General features: G+C 40.2%; 1 protein-coding gene across 1 annotated transcript; it reads left to right on the forward strand.

The window, feature by feature from the left end:
* The first annotated feature begins 504 nt into the window (after positions 1 to 504).
* Positions 505 to 14,948, forward strand: LOC148903355 (carboxy-terminal domain RNA polymerase II polypeptide A small phosphatase 1-like). The gene is made up of 7 exons (XM_089001050.1): positions 505 to 1,208; positions 8,143 to 8,291; positions 8,369 to 8,470; positions 9,631 to 9,687; positions 11,911 to 12,003; positions 12,194 to 12,379; positions 13,250 to 14,948. The coding sequence occupies exons 1-7, from the start codon at positions 1,130 to 1,132 to the stop codon at positions 13,379 to 13,381; spliced, it is 798 nt and encodes a 265-aa protein (XP_088857176.1). The 5' UTR covers positions 505 to 1,129; the 3' UTR covers positions 13,382 to 14,948.
* Positions 14,949 to 15,030: the final 82 nt, after the last annotated feature.

Here is a 15,030-nt window from a genome sequence, read left to right on the forward strand (position 1 = left end):
TAAATTTGCTATTGTATTGTAATAAAAATGTAATAAGAAGTTTTGACAACTCTGTTTTATCTCATTGTTGGTACTGTTTTATGTCTTGTTCATCTTTTTCTTTACATACATGTTTTCTTCAAATAGTATTGTCTTTGTAATTTAATTGATAATATTTCTATGATGATATGTGCAGCACTTTACATTGAAAGTGTGCTAAATTTATTATTTTCTATTTATTTTATTTATTCTTATTTAAAACAGCGTGTTTCCACAACTTGAGCAACATTCTTCCAGAATCCAGAACTTCCGACTACCGACGATCAGATAAAAGTAATCAGTAATGACACGTGTCCGTCACGTTCTACAGACCAGAAGGTTTTTGTCTATCCAACGTTTTCAAACAGGACCACCAAACTCAGAGCCTGAACTTTTTCGACGCTCCCTTGAATGAACTAAGTCAGTTTCAAGGGGGCCCGAACTGAGTCGTTTCTAATCGGCTACTCCCCACAAAAAGACGCCGCAGTCTCTCAGTCGTCGTGTCTTTGTCTGCACCCTTCGTCCTTCAACGAGTTTGTCACCGGGCAATCCGCTCCACGCGCAAAAAAACACCGCTAAGATTCTTCCACGTTTTCGTTAGAGACTTTTGAATAACTTCCAACACACGGAATCACCTGACCAATGTCAATGTTAGCTTCCTTGTTGCTTGATGAAAACGACTCTGAATTACGCATGCGTTCGGCTTCATATTCTCGAAAAAGTATAATTGAAAGTTTTGACAAAGTTTTCTGCGAACTAATTTTAAGGGATCGTCAACAAAGTTGTGCAAGCCAGCACTGGCCGCAGCTGGCTCCGAACATTCCCTTACTTTTTCCTGCGCCACTTTAAGTGCAATGGGACGCCTTGAAACCTCCGTGTTTGGATCTTGAAACTACGAGGGGCGCCTGAGCACCATATTGAATCAAAGTTGCCAACTTAGTGACAAATGTACTGCAAATTCGGGTTCTCCAAGCAGCGGCACCAGTGGCCGGCCAATAAGCGTGGAATGGATGAGTTGTAGGCGGCGAGTGGCCAACCTCCGCTCGGCTTCGCTGGACGTTAATGCGGCGCACGAAACTTCAAGTTTGACGCGTGAGCACAGTTGGACGTTATGGACAACCCGTCCTCGGTCATCACGCAGGTCAGCCGGGATGAAGAGGGAAATAAAGCTCCGGACAGAGGGGAGACGGGTGAGTGCTTTTATTTTTCCAAAAGTATTGCGTTGGCAAAGTTTAAGCATTGCATTCCACCACCAACCACAACCCCTAACGAACGAGCCTCGGTTGTAGGTGATAGTTATAACCGAGTCTGGCCACCATGGAAGAGCGTAACCAAGTTGCAAGAGGTGAAAGTGTCACTTTGACGCATTTTTTCCTATTCGTCGCTGCAGGCCTTGAGTTTATGCAGCGGAAGTGACGACACAGCCTTCGAGTCTTAGAAGTTTGGAATAAACAAAGTCGAGAGAAGACACCCATCGCAAGGATTCTCTTCTTCTCCGTCGTCTTGTCGGAAACACACCAAAAGTCCCTTCCACGTCATTTTCTTTTTTTGTGATTTGATCCTAAACTAGTCTCTGCAGTTTGTTTTGGTGTTGAAAAAAGCACAGAGGGGCAGTCATGCGCAAGCAGTGAGTGATACAAGGAGAAAGTCATGAGTGAAAGTGCAAACAGTGCAGCGGCTCTGGAGCTCAGGGGTTGCCTTGCCTAAGGGCCCCTCAACAATAGCCAGACACGAATCGCACAACTCGTTGACATTTTTTTGCCATTTTGTTTCCAGCTGGACTTGAACCATGACTCCAACTCAAAAGGTTTTCAATGCCAATGTTAACAATCAAATTCAGGGGGGCAAATATGTACCTTGGCCGAGCAATTAAATTAATTCAAATCGACATCACAATGTAGTAAAATGGAATCATTCAGCCCTAGTTTCCTTAGGTTGGGTTATGATCATATGTACATCCGAATAATCACCCACATTAACAATCAAATAACTAAATTGACTCAGTAGATGCCATAATCAATACAATAATCAATTCTCAAAACAAGGATAGTTGCAGTCGGATAATATTCAACCCTTTCACCCTGCACTTAGCACAGTGCAATGTAGCATCGATATTGCAGGCTGTTAGTATGTGAGGTGGGGTCAATCCAGTGTGCTGACACAATGACTTTCTTCGCCTGAAGTGCACCTCGGTGGGTCTTCATGCACTTGTTCACATTGGAAAGGGCGGTAAAAAGGTTACAGTAAAGTCTCGTTATATCGATATTCTCGGGAGTCTGAAAAATGTCGATATATCCATCCTGCGCCGAACTGTGCGTAAATGGGGGATCTTTGATATGGTATGTAATTTTATCATTGGGTTCATGGATTGCGTATCGAGCATGCTTTTTGTACAGTAGTGAAGTGAAAAATAAACGTATGCATAAAATAAAAACTTCTTTACACATTTTTTATGACTATTTCCTTTCAAAAATGCAACCAATGCAAAATCCTCACGTTGTTCTATACACACGAAACCATGAACGCCAGCATGTACAAACATATGAAAAACAGTGATTGTTGCAAGCGATAAATCTGTCTGAATACAACACAATTAAATACATGGATGGAAAACAAAAACTGCAACATTTACATTACTTACGTTGATGAAGTACTGTATTCTGCGGCACGTCGAACTCTTCCGCAATGGAGGATTTGCTCCATGTTGAATTCTCCACGACAGACACTATTGCCTTGTACTTCGTTTCGAGGTCACAATTCTTACGTTTCCCCATGGTTTAAATTGGTGTGGAACAACAGTACTGTATATAAGCTCTGCTAAGCCTTTTTTATTGTGCTCGCGTATGACAGTTCAAAACACGGAAGATGGTAGAAAAATGGCGTCTGCTACACTGCGCAAGACCCGTACAGGAGCTGGTCATGTGACCAAGTCACATGACCAACGGCACGACCGATACAGGTTTAGATAATGGTGGTACTGTATAGGAACCCCTAAGCAAATATCGATTCACCTTAAACTGCTTTTGTATCGATATAAACATAGCAAAATGGCCGTCGGGAGATGAAAAAGAGCACCGTAGTAACCGGATTATCGTAATAGCCATGAATCGTACTAAACTGAACTAATTATACATAAAAAGACTAGAAATTTGCCGGGAAATGAAAATAGTATCGTAATAAGCAGTGTTATCAATATAACCAATATCAATATAATGAAACTTTACTGTATTTTTTTTTCATCTCTGAGTAACCAGCGCCGTACATACTATTATTATTATCCCTGGGCTGTCCTGCACGCGATCAGGTGATGTGTTGGACGCAGAGAAACCTAAGTGGAGTGTTTGAGTGCCTTAACTGCCTTTCGCTCTAGATTGCAAATCAAGACAGTGTGACTTAGCTTCAAGTTTGTAGATGTCATAGCTAGCCTGATTCTGATCTTTTTTTAACTCATTGACTGCCACCCTCGAATTTATTCGGGAATTGAAAATATGACGTGGAGTGCCATTCCCGAATTTGTTCGGGTTTTGATTTTTCTTGCGGGGGTGCCGATAAAGCACTGGTAAGACTAAGCACTGGCCATGTTTTTTTTCTATTCCACGGGGGGCAGTGTTTCCCTTTTTTCCATGTTACCGTTTTGTTACAGCTTCAGCTGGTGTTAAAGTGCTATATAAACAATCAATATGTGTAGTATGTGGAACTGTTGCGGCTTGGAATTGAAGCAGATTTATGTGGAACAGGAGATGTGAGACAATCTCTTTTGGTCAATGGATGCTACAGCTGCGTGTTTGCTTTCAACATTTAGCTTATAGTCAACATGCACATGCCACCATGATGTCCCTGATCCACTGGTGGAAAGACGCTTTGATCCTCTCCTCTTTCATCTAGAACTGCTTCATGTCATCACAAAGAGGGTACAGCAAGTCCTGAAGAATGAATGTCTCTCTGTGTCTTTGTTTTGTCATATTGTCTCTATGCTGTCATATTATTTGTTATTTAGTTTTTTTTTTGTAATTTTGACGCCGCGAGAGTGGCTGCCTTTCCAGCAGCTCATGTATTTTGTTTTTCTACTTTCATTCCTTTCATCACTTTGCTGCTGTGAAATGTAAATTTCTCCACTGTGAGACTAATAAAGGCAAATCCAATCCAATCCAATATGCATGTATTGTATTGTCTTTTGGACAGCTGCCCTCATTTCAAACTCATCTCACGACAGTTAATTTAGGAATTAACTTTTTTTTTCTGATGAAAGAAGAGAGTTTAATGTTTCTTTTGCTGCATTGAATGTTTATCTAGTCCTAAAATTTAATATTCTGTTGGTCCTGGAATTTGAGTGAAAATGACAAAAGCCCTGGCACTGGAGTGGACACATTTTTGCATGTCTGGCAATGAATGAGTTAACTGTTATTGTTGGACTTTTCTGCATCCTCATTTAAAGGACAACTGACGCCTCCGGGCAAGTTGTGTCCATAATTTGTAAAATCAATTCAAATGACTTCTACTGAGCGTAATTTACAAAGATTCCACGGCATAAAGCTATATTTTACGTTTTAAGACTCGCGCTGAATATTCAGGAAGTCTTGTTTTCAAGGTGATGACGATGCCTGACGTGACATCACGTCAGGAACGGCCCTGACCGAGAAAGCGACACACAATGCATTTTGGGTACTTTGTTTGGTCGGAAAATGTCATGTTGATGCGTGTTGATGGCGAAATTAAAAGGAAAACACATAAATAACGCGATGGTGAATCGTTGTGTCTTGCACCAAGACTACTATTTGATACTAGTTGACACAAATTCCTAGACAAATCAGACCATTTCCAATGGAGCTTGGGCGCCATCTTGTGCATTTTCTGGGCACTACATTGGAGTCCAGACGCCTCAAAATGAGACGGAAGGACTTCTTTAATTGATTGCAAACATTTATGCTTTCCTCTTCAGAACTATTTGAATCATATTCATAACTGGATTAGTAACAAGAAAGCATCTTCTCCGAATCTGAAGCCATTGTTTTGATTCTCGAGCAAGTCAAGACGTCCTGGCGTGATGTCACGAACAAGGGGGCGGCACCTTCTGAAACTGAAACTTTCTGAGGTCATTTTGAAGCACTTTTGGGACACTTTAAGTCATTTTTATTGGTGTTTTGCATTTGACTAAAAATATCAGCATGCGTGTTTTGGGTATTTTAGATGCTATAAAACGTTTTTCTGATGTCAGTTAGGAAACAAAAAATGGTGTTGGTTGTCCTTTAAAGAAAAATATTGATTTTTTCCATTCTTCCTAAAAAATGACTTAACTTTTTATGATTAGTTTTAAATTCCATAAAATCTCTCTGTGTGTACGCGAAAGATAAGCAGTTTATTTGCATGTTGTTCCTTTGCAGTGCCCTACAGGAACCAAAACAAACCTTAAATTAAAAACAAAGGAATATAGCAAAAATGGGTCTTTTTCTTCATCTCAGTGTTCCGAACTGGCTTCATAATACATACGTAAAACAGTTACTATAAAGCAGATCACACTAAAAACACGTTCCACCACCCTGATGTAAGGAAGCGTGTCAATAAATGATAGTGCAATCAGCTCCGTGTTCACTGTACACTTGCAGTCGATTGCAGAGTATCAGTGCTGGTTACTGAGTAATCAGGTAGCTTATCGGTCATCATGCATCTGAGAGGTGGGCTAGGGATGGTAGGGGGGGTCAATCGATCTAAACCTGTTACCTTAACGTACTCTTGATCAACTGGCCTTAGTTACAGCAGCTATGTAGACATAAAACAGTGATGAGTAGCAAATAAGCACAGACAGTTTACAAAATTAAGGGAACATCTCTTTAGTTTTCTTTTATTTAATACAAAACTCATTTCTGTGCAACCTTGTAATGAGCACACAGGACAGAAGAGCCCTGAAAACTGAGTACGCTATCTGGATGAAGGTGCAAATGCAGCTCCCACCCGCAAAGGTTCATAATGGAACTGCCATCATCATCCTGATCCTCTCGGAAGAAAGAAATAGTCAGCTATCTAATGAAATATTTGTGAAGCAATGAAATACAACTGTCGAGTTTGATTAGGATTTGGCTTTTAGTTTGAAAGCGCACAGGAAAATATTTGAATGGAGTCTGGTTATGTGTGGGATTGTTTTAATTTTTTAACTCATTCACTGCCATTCCCAAATTTATTCAGGAATTAAAAAGCATGACATGGCGCACCATTTCCGAATGTGTACGGGTTTTGGTTTTTGTTGTGAGGGTTGTGTTTGAAGATTCGGTCAGACCTCTGGCAATGTTTTTCCCTCCCCGGAGGGGGCAGCATTTACTTTTTGTACAGCCACCCCCATTTCAAGCTCAAATAACTCCAGATCCATATAATTTAGGAATTAACTCTTTTTCTCTGATGAATTAGATTGGATTTACCTTTGTTAATCTCACAATGGAGAAATTTACATTTCACAGCTTCAAAGTTATGAAAGGAAGAGGAAATGAAAGAAAGAAATCTAAAAACAAAATACAGGAGCTGCTGGAAAGGTTTCCACTCCCGCGATGCCATCTTGACGTCAAAAGAACAAAAAAACCTAAATAACAAATAATATGACAACACAAAGACACAGAGAGTCATTCATTTGAATTGTCAAGTGTCCATGGGTGTTCAGAAAGGCACTTGTAATTATTATTATTATTATTATTATTATTATTATTATTATTATTATTATCAATCTTAAACACTTTCTGTACCCTCTTTGTGACATGAAGCAGTTCTAGATGAAAGAGAAGAGTATCAAACTATCCTTTTCACCAGTGGAAATAAGTGAATCTGAGGTTTCTTACGCTGCATTGAATGTTTATGTAGTCCTAAAACTTAATATTCTGAGGTTCTGGCAATTTCAGTGAAAATTACAAAAACCCAGGCATTTTTTTTACCATCTGGCAGTGAATGAGTTAACTAAAAGGCTCTGGTTGCCTCACACTTGTGCATGGTACTACAGCTTGTGAAGTGACCAATGATTGTATTTTAAATTTAAAATACTACCGTTTGGTGATCTAATTGAATGGGGTGGGAGGTATGAGGTTTGAATTCTTATCCGACCAATCATAATGTTATTGTGTATTTGTCATCCTTCCAATGAAGGCGACAGATGTCACGCAGGAAAAGTGCTGAACTCAAACAATTATTTTATGTGATCACTGATCGTTTTCTGAGAGGAGCCAAAATGGAACTGTATAGTGCCACTTAGCAGTTTTTTTTTTGACAACGATACTAGTGCAGCGTGTTCTACCGGAAACAAATTCCTTGTGTGTTCTACATACTTGGCAATAAAGATGATTCTGATTCGGATTCTGATTCTGATGAGCTGCGCATGTGTTGCCTCAATACTTTAATTTTTCTTCACACTTTTTATTGATTTATTAATTTATTTGGAGATACAAACGAGGAGGAATAAATAGACATGATTTTGTGCATGTATGTGTGTTATTAATGTTATCACGATTAAAATTAGTAGACCCTAAGCCTCCCACCAGTTTAACTGTCACGGTCGACTTGGGACCGGTCCGCGGACAATCCGGCGATAATGATGGATTTGATGGCCACTCATGGCCGTAAATATAGAAATGGTTGACACAAGAATTTTTTTCCCTCAAAATGTAGAAAACCAGCATGAGAGTTTCTCTTGAACTCATTTTTGGAATGTTCGTTATTGACTGCAAATTGTGCATTGAGTTTATCGTCACTAGGAGATTTTTTTTAAAGGGCCTAAGTAACAGCCTGGACTACTTCATGGCCACAACAAGCTCTGCTCGAACAAGCTGTTTCCTGCCTCAATACCCGCCTGCTTCCTCTTCCTGTTTTGTGCGGTGCTGCTGAGGCCAACAGAGGGTCAGTTGCCCTTTGAATGCACAAGCAGAGGCAGTGCGAATGAAAAACTTTCGTTTCTTGCTGACACACTCACGTCCAGATCAACAGAGAGCCACATTTTGGGCTGGGGGGGTTTTATGGAGAACAATAAGTTAGGAAAAGTAATCAACAAACTCACAAATTCTGGAGAGGTTTTGTTTTTCCGTGGCTCATTTTTTCCCTTATCATCAGGGTTGGTCGTTTTATATTTGCTGAGCACCGTATCTTCCTGCGCAGGTTCCACACCCTCGCTGTCCACCAAGAAGCCTCGCAGCAGTGGCTTGTTTTCCATTTTTTCCTGCTGCCTCTGCAGGGACCAGCCTGAGCCCCCGCCGGTCAACAACAACGCCCCTCTGTTAGTTGAGGAGAACGGCACCGTCTCCAAGGTGAGTACCAGCTTCTCCTGCTTTCTTTGGGTTAAAATGTCCAACCGGTCTCCTGAGAGGTGTTGTGTCCGTTTCAGATCCAGGTGAAGCCGCTACTGCCTCCGGCCAGGTTCAAAGACGCCGCAAAGGTCTGCGTGGTTATCGATTTGGATGAGACACTTGTTCACAGTTCGTTTAAGGTACAAGCACTTTTCTACAAACATTATGATACGCTATCACAATAGGGTTGCACAATTCTCCTATTGGAATTTTTGAGATGCGCAATTTCAAAATAGTATGTGTGCAAAATCCATTTTCACAGTATGCAGACTAAATCAATAGATTGAATGCAAATATGACTGGGCAGTGCTTTGTGAATGACCCCATTTTAATTCAGATTTTTTTGTACATTTTTCCCCTTGTTATTTTGCTCACCAAACTTCCAACTATGGGAAACTTTTTTTTTCAGCAATTGAGGATCACAATTTTTATCCCAATAATTTGCACTGAAAACAGCCAAACAAACAAAAACAAACAAATGGCATATCCAACATTTCCTAATGATTTGAATTACTGTGTAAACAAACTTGAAACTGTCCCAAAATTGATGGGAATTTTTCACCTGTTTTTATCTTGTTCATCTTCTCTGAGAAAATGAAAAACACAGCCTCTGCCCTACTTTATTTTTGGTGATAGGCAGTAAAGTCTTACCCAGTGATTTCAACCATAATTTGACAGCACCTTGACTAATGATGATCTACTATGAGCTTTAGCCCATGATTGAAATAAAAGGTTATTTTTGTATATTCCTATAAAAAATGTTTATTTGTTCATCTATCTGCTTGCAGGTTTTGTTTCCTTTCTTTCCTTTCCTCTTCCTTTCATAACTTTGCTGTTGTGTTACTTCCGGGTAGAGTGAAGGCTGGCGCGAATGGCTGCGGCTGTTCACCCGCACAAAAAAAAATCCTGTGACTGTAAAGTTTTTTTGAGAGTTTTGAAAGGCACTTAAAAATTACATGTATCATTATTATTATTATTATTATTATTATTATTATTATTATTATTATTATTATTATTATTATTATTATTATTATTATTATTATTATTATTATTATTATTATTATTATTATTATTATTATTATTATTATTATTATTATTATTATTATTATGCGATAGTACATGTTTTGTGACATTTGTGTCTGGTGATGCTGCCTGACATTATGGCAATGTAAAAATATGCTTTACCCCAATAAAGTTTGAGGGACACTGGACCAAAAAAAAAGCACATCACACACCAAATGTCCTGTTTTCACCTGATTCCATTCTCCTCTAATGCTCTTTATTATTTTTCTTCATACAGCCTGTGAACAATGCCGATTTCATAATTCCTGTGGAAATAGATGGAACTGTACACCAGGTAGCGCCACATCCCACTTTTCTTTTATTCGTTAACTTCTTCTTCAGTATGCTGCCAGCTTGAACCTGGAGATTGCCATCCGAACACAGAAGACATGACAGCAGCCCGAGCCCGATTCAAGTAATCCAGGATAGGTTTGTTCAATCAAACGCAACCTATTCCGGATGACTTGGTTCAGGAACGTGGCCCTTAGCCGCCAATGCCCCAGACAGAGAGGGAAAAAAACATGGAGGAACAAGTACCAAATTTTGCATGTGTCTGTGAATTACACATTTATTTTTAGCTTTATGAATGTCCAGCTCACCACAATGATAGCATCTATCAGGGGTGTCCAAACTTTTTCTTTCGAGGGCGGGCCACTTTGACATTCTTTACCTTTGATGTATTTAATACACTCAAACCAATCCGTGAAAGTTGAGCAGTGCAATTTTATGTTGTTTTATAAATAAAGAGAACAAGTGAAGGAAACCTGGTGGAAGTCGATCGGCCCTGGCATTTTTGGCTGCATGCACACAGGCATGTACAAGCAATTGCACAGATGCGCGCGCCAACGTATGCTCGCAAGTGCCTCTGTAACTGAGAAGTCCAGATTTCTCATACTGTCCATGGTCAGCATTTCATGAAATATAAATCCAGGACTTTGTTCAGCAAAGTCTTAATGATAGTCTAACTTACAAGCAATGTTTTGCAGAGCTTGATTTACTAGACAATGCTAATTTATGTGCCAAAGCATAGTTTATATTCTGCCTGTATCTCATGCACACAGTTGACACCATTTTGCACGCTGCGATTAATGGCCCGTTAATTCAAATCATTAATCAAAGGCACAATGACACAAGAGTCTCTAAAGTTTGCTTTCTATTTAGTTCTTTTCACGCTTGTATCATGATTATCGTGTTGAGAAAGTTCGTGAAGATGTGTGGATTTTATTTCATGAAACAATGCCTTACAGCAGGTGTTGTGATAAACAATGACTTCTCAGCTTGTTGGCTTGCTCTTGTGTTGCTTTGTCTAAGCGGGTTTGGTAAATGATACAACTTCTGGATAGAGTTGAGGTTCTTTATTGGAACTGCTATCTTGGTCAGAGGGAGAAGGGAATTGACATCTCTTGGAGACTCTTGCACAACTGACTCGCAACAGCACATGCTCTGTTTGGTCTATAGCCAGGCATCACTAGTCGAACAAGCAAATACGATTTGCTCATACCATGACAGCTCTGTTGTGAAAGTAATGGAATGGACACTTGTGTGTTAGAACCTAAGAGTTGATTCTTACTAAAATATGCATTTAAATATGACTCTGAGCTGTCATGTTAGCTCTGCCACTGCGCTCATGCTATTTGCTTTCTTTTCTTGTAAATGCATTAATGGACTACATTCTCTAAATTGCCCTTAAGAGCAAATCTCGATTCAGGTTCTTTTTCGTTTACTACGATAGAGAAATCGGCCATATTTATCACAAGTTAACTGTTTTTTTCCTATTTAGTGAATTTAATTGGTATAAAACAAGCCGTTGAAACATTGAAATATTCTCTTCTCTTTCCCCCCAGTGTTGAAAATGAGTACTGTAGTAAATAAAGTGTTTGCAAATGGCACGGACCCCAGTCAATTTTTATTTCTACTATTTGCTGAAGGCGTCATACTGCATGCTGGTTTATCCTCGCCATGTCTACATGATGTAATTGCAGAGTTTTGTGATTTTTTTTTATTGAATCTTGATGTGGTAAAATCAGAGCATTGTCATCAAATCGTGAGTTTCGTTTAGCTTTTTTGAATGTTGCTGTGCCGGTGACCATTTTGTGTTTTGGAGCCTTTTACTGAGCATCTCCATCTTTATTAAGTTGATAGATTTGCTTGTTCTGTAGCCACAAGGGGACATGTCAGTGTCTTCTTGTGCCAGTCCAAAGCCCGGATAAATACAAAGGGTTGTGTCAGGAAGGGCAGCCAACGTAAAAGATTGGCCAAAACAAACGTGCGAATCAAACATCTGAAGATGGAGGACACTGATTCGCTGTGGCGACCCCTTGAAGGGAAAAGCCCTAAGGAAAAGAAGCAGAAGGCGACTTTAAAAAAAATGGATGGCAGGCAGCAAATGACCCCCAGCCAGTAGTTTGCATGCCACTGGTGTAAATGCTTTGTCAGTTCACTTTTATATGGCTTTCGATGCATACAAACATAGCTTCTAAAATTCATTGTGGTTTAACAGTGTGCATTAATTTTTTAGGTATATGTCCTGAAGCGACCTCATGTGGATGAGTTCCTGAAAAGGATGGGAGAGATGTTTGAGTGTGTCCTCTTCACTGCCAGTTTAGCAAAGGTGAGTTTGCTTACAATTCACCATTCCCGCCTCAACACTCCCATCACAAAGTTTTTACCAACCTTCTACTTTTGCTCAGGGTGGAAAAAACGGTATTAAAAGAAACATCCATTTTTCCTTGCAACCCAGCAGCTGAACGGGACTGTTAAAAAATAATAATCACCGTTAATTTTCTCTATTGCCGACATAGTATGCCGACCCCGTCTCTGACCTCCTGGACAAGTGGGGTGCCTTCCGCTGCCGCCTCTTCCGGGAGTCCTGCGTCTTCCACAGAGGAAATTATGTCAAGGATCTCAGTCGCCTCGGCCGGGACCTTAACAAGGTCATCATAGTCGACAACTCTCCTGCCTCATACATTTTCCATCCTGACAACGCTGTGAGTACTTTTGTTTGGAGGGTTTTTGTCCATTTATTTATTTTTCTTGAATATGACATTGCAATTCCAAAAGTAGAGATTAAGTTAATACAAGAAGCAATTGCAATAGCAAAAAAAGATGAATGGAGTTACACGAAGGGGTCTTGAATTTGTTTGGGAAACTCAAGTAAATTCGTCGATGAAAAGGTTTCTTCAGCCGTCATCTACTTCTTTGAAGGTGTCGGACATTTCGCTTCTATCCCTACTGTCCCGAGGTGGCGGTGTCAGACCTCTGCTATGATGGGTCCCTGCTCTAAGGTTGGGGGGAGCAGATGACTATTTCCTCAGGCTACACTGATTACTTCTATTGTCCTGACTGATTATGGTCTAGCCAATTCGAATAAAATTTTCCAAAAGGAAGAAGTTTGGAATAATGTTTTTATACATCTACTCTGGATAAATTTCACTCATGGGGATAAAGTTGTAAAATATCTAATCATCCTATCCAAAATGAAAACTCGATGAGAGTGAACATTTGATGTTGTACAAAACTTGTATGACTGGTGAGCACGTCCGCCTCACAGTGCAGAGATGTAGTGTTCAAGTCCAGCCTTCCTGTGTGCGGTTAACCTGTTCTTCCCATGTCTGTGTGGGTTTTCTGCTGGTACTCTGGTGTCCTCCCATAATCCAAAACATGTATGGCAGGTTAATTGAACAGTCTAAATTGTCCTGAGGTGAGATTGCAAGTGTGAATGGTTGTCCATCTCTGTGTGACATGCGATTGGCAGAGTTAAGAGAGCTGGGATAGACTCTAGCTCGCCCCCGTCCATAAATGGAGTACAACATGAATGAGTGGCTAAATACACTGACAGTTTGTTTGGTCACTTGCAGGTGCCTGTGGCGTCTTGGTTCGACGACATGTCTGACACTGAGCTTCTGGACCTCATTCCCTTCTTTGAGCGGCTGAGCAAAGTGGATAATGTCTATTCTGTCCTTAAGCACCAAGGGGGGGCCATGAGCTAACAGAATTTGGACGGTATGGCATGCTAATCTAATGTGCTTGTGCGAACGCACGCACACACATGCACTCACGCACACACGCGCGCACACACACACACACACACACACACACACACACACACACACACACACTGCAAGACTGCAGCTTCCACTGCCAACCCAACTGCAGATTTCCCAGCCTACACCTAGTGAAGGAGTCTAAGGTAGTGTTAATGCTGCTGTCCCTGGGTCATCCAGCATGCTCACCTTTTAATGCTTCATTTCCTCACTCCCTCTGAAGTGTTGATCGCATGCCAATGGACGAGCAAATGGTTAAGGACTCTTTCCTCTGTTTTTGCCATTGAACTCCCTGGACTGTTGCGTTTTTTCATCACTTCATCACTTTTCACTGAACCTGGGATGGCCTCCCCAAAGTGCCTTTTTAATCTTTGCATTAGTTTAGCCCTGCCACAAAGACAAACCTCTCACAACACTAAAAGCATCTGATTTGTGGGTGGACACTTCCAAGTCACCCAGGTCACATTTTCTGCAAGCCGACTCGCATTTGACAGGCTCGCTTCAACCTATTGAAAGTGAAACATGAACTCTTCAGTGCAGCATTGGAGGAGCAGAATGTGAGTTTTGTGGCGTTTTTTTTCCTCCCATTTTTGTCAAAGTACTTTTTTTCCTTTGTATTCCGAAACGGTACACATAGGCTGGAAACGATCTCATGTAGGGGCTAAAGTGTGTTATTATGTCTGTATTTAAAGCTACAATCGACCCTGAAAGTTTTTCTTGGGTCAATACTGTCATCTGTGATTTCTTTTGAGATCTGTCAGTGCAGCTACAATTATGCCACAGTTGTCTGTCCTTCGGGACTTCAAGTCTATTGTTTCATGATGGTGTTGTGAGAGACCAACTAGGTGTCACTTGAGATGCCAGGTGAGTTTTAAGTTGTGTCGGATCCTCTTGGACTGTTTTGAACCGTCATATATGTAAATGATTAAATCAAACAGCCAATTGACTGGATTGATCTTTTTGCTGCTCCTCAGCGAAAGCATGGATGACATATTTTACAGTATTTCTGTATGCTTTTGAAGTTCCCGTCAATCAAACTCCGTTTTTTTTTTAAAGAAAGAAAGAAAAACAATTTATGATTCCTTTTGCCCCTGGTCTGTGAGGTGTCATCTGATGCATTTCATTGTCAAGATTATGGCTATTCGAATTAACCTTTTCAGTAAGATTGAACATGGAGCCAAAACTTGGCTAAGAAACACCAGCAAGTTACTAAAATAAATCATACTGTTCTAGGCACATAACAGTAAAATGTTTGGTGTGCTCACACCAGGTGGCTTTTATTTATAGGGCTTTGCCTTTAAAGCAAAAGTGTCACTACAGGGCTGCTACTGTACCCCACGCGTTCAGTAGATTTGTTCACATTTTGCACAGCAAGGAAGCAAACAAATGTCATTAATATATACAACATCCATGTTACTGTACTCATGATTAAATAGTTGTAATCTAATTTTTGATTTGTTTTTATCATGCCATGTTATACACGAACTGTATGTAATAATGCCCTTTTCCCATAAATGCTAAATGAACAATGTTGTTATCTCAAGTTTTGTTACATGTTGAGTGAGGAGTAGCGCAAATGCAGGATCACAAAAAAA

Source organism: Hippocampus bargibanti, linkage group LG01 (assembly GCF_051943395.1).
Source record: "Hippocampus bargibanti isolate YZ-2025 linkage group LG01, ASM5194339v1, whole genome shotgun sequence".
Classification (NCBI taxonomy): Eukaryota; Metazoa; Chordata; class Actinopteri; order Syngnathiformes; family Syngnathidae; genus Hippocampus; species Hippocampus bargibanti.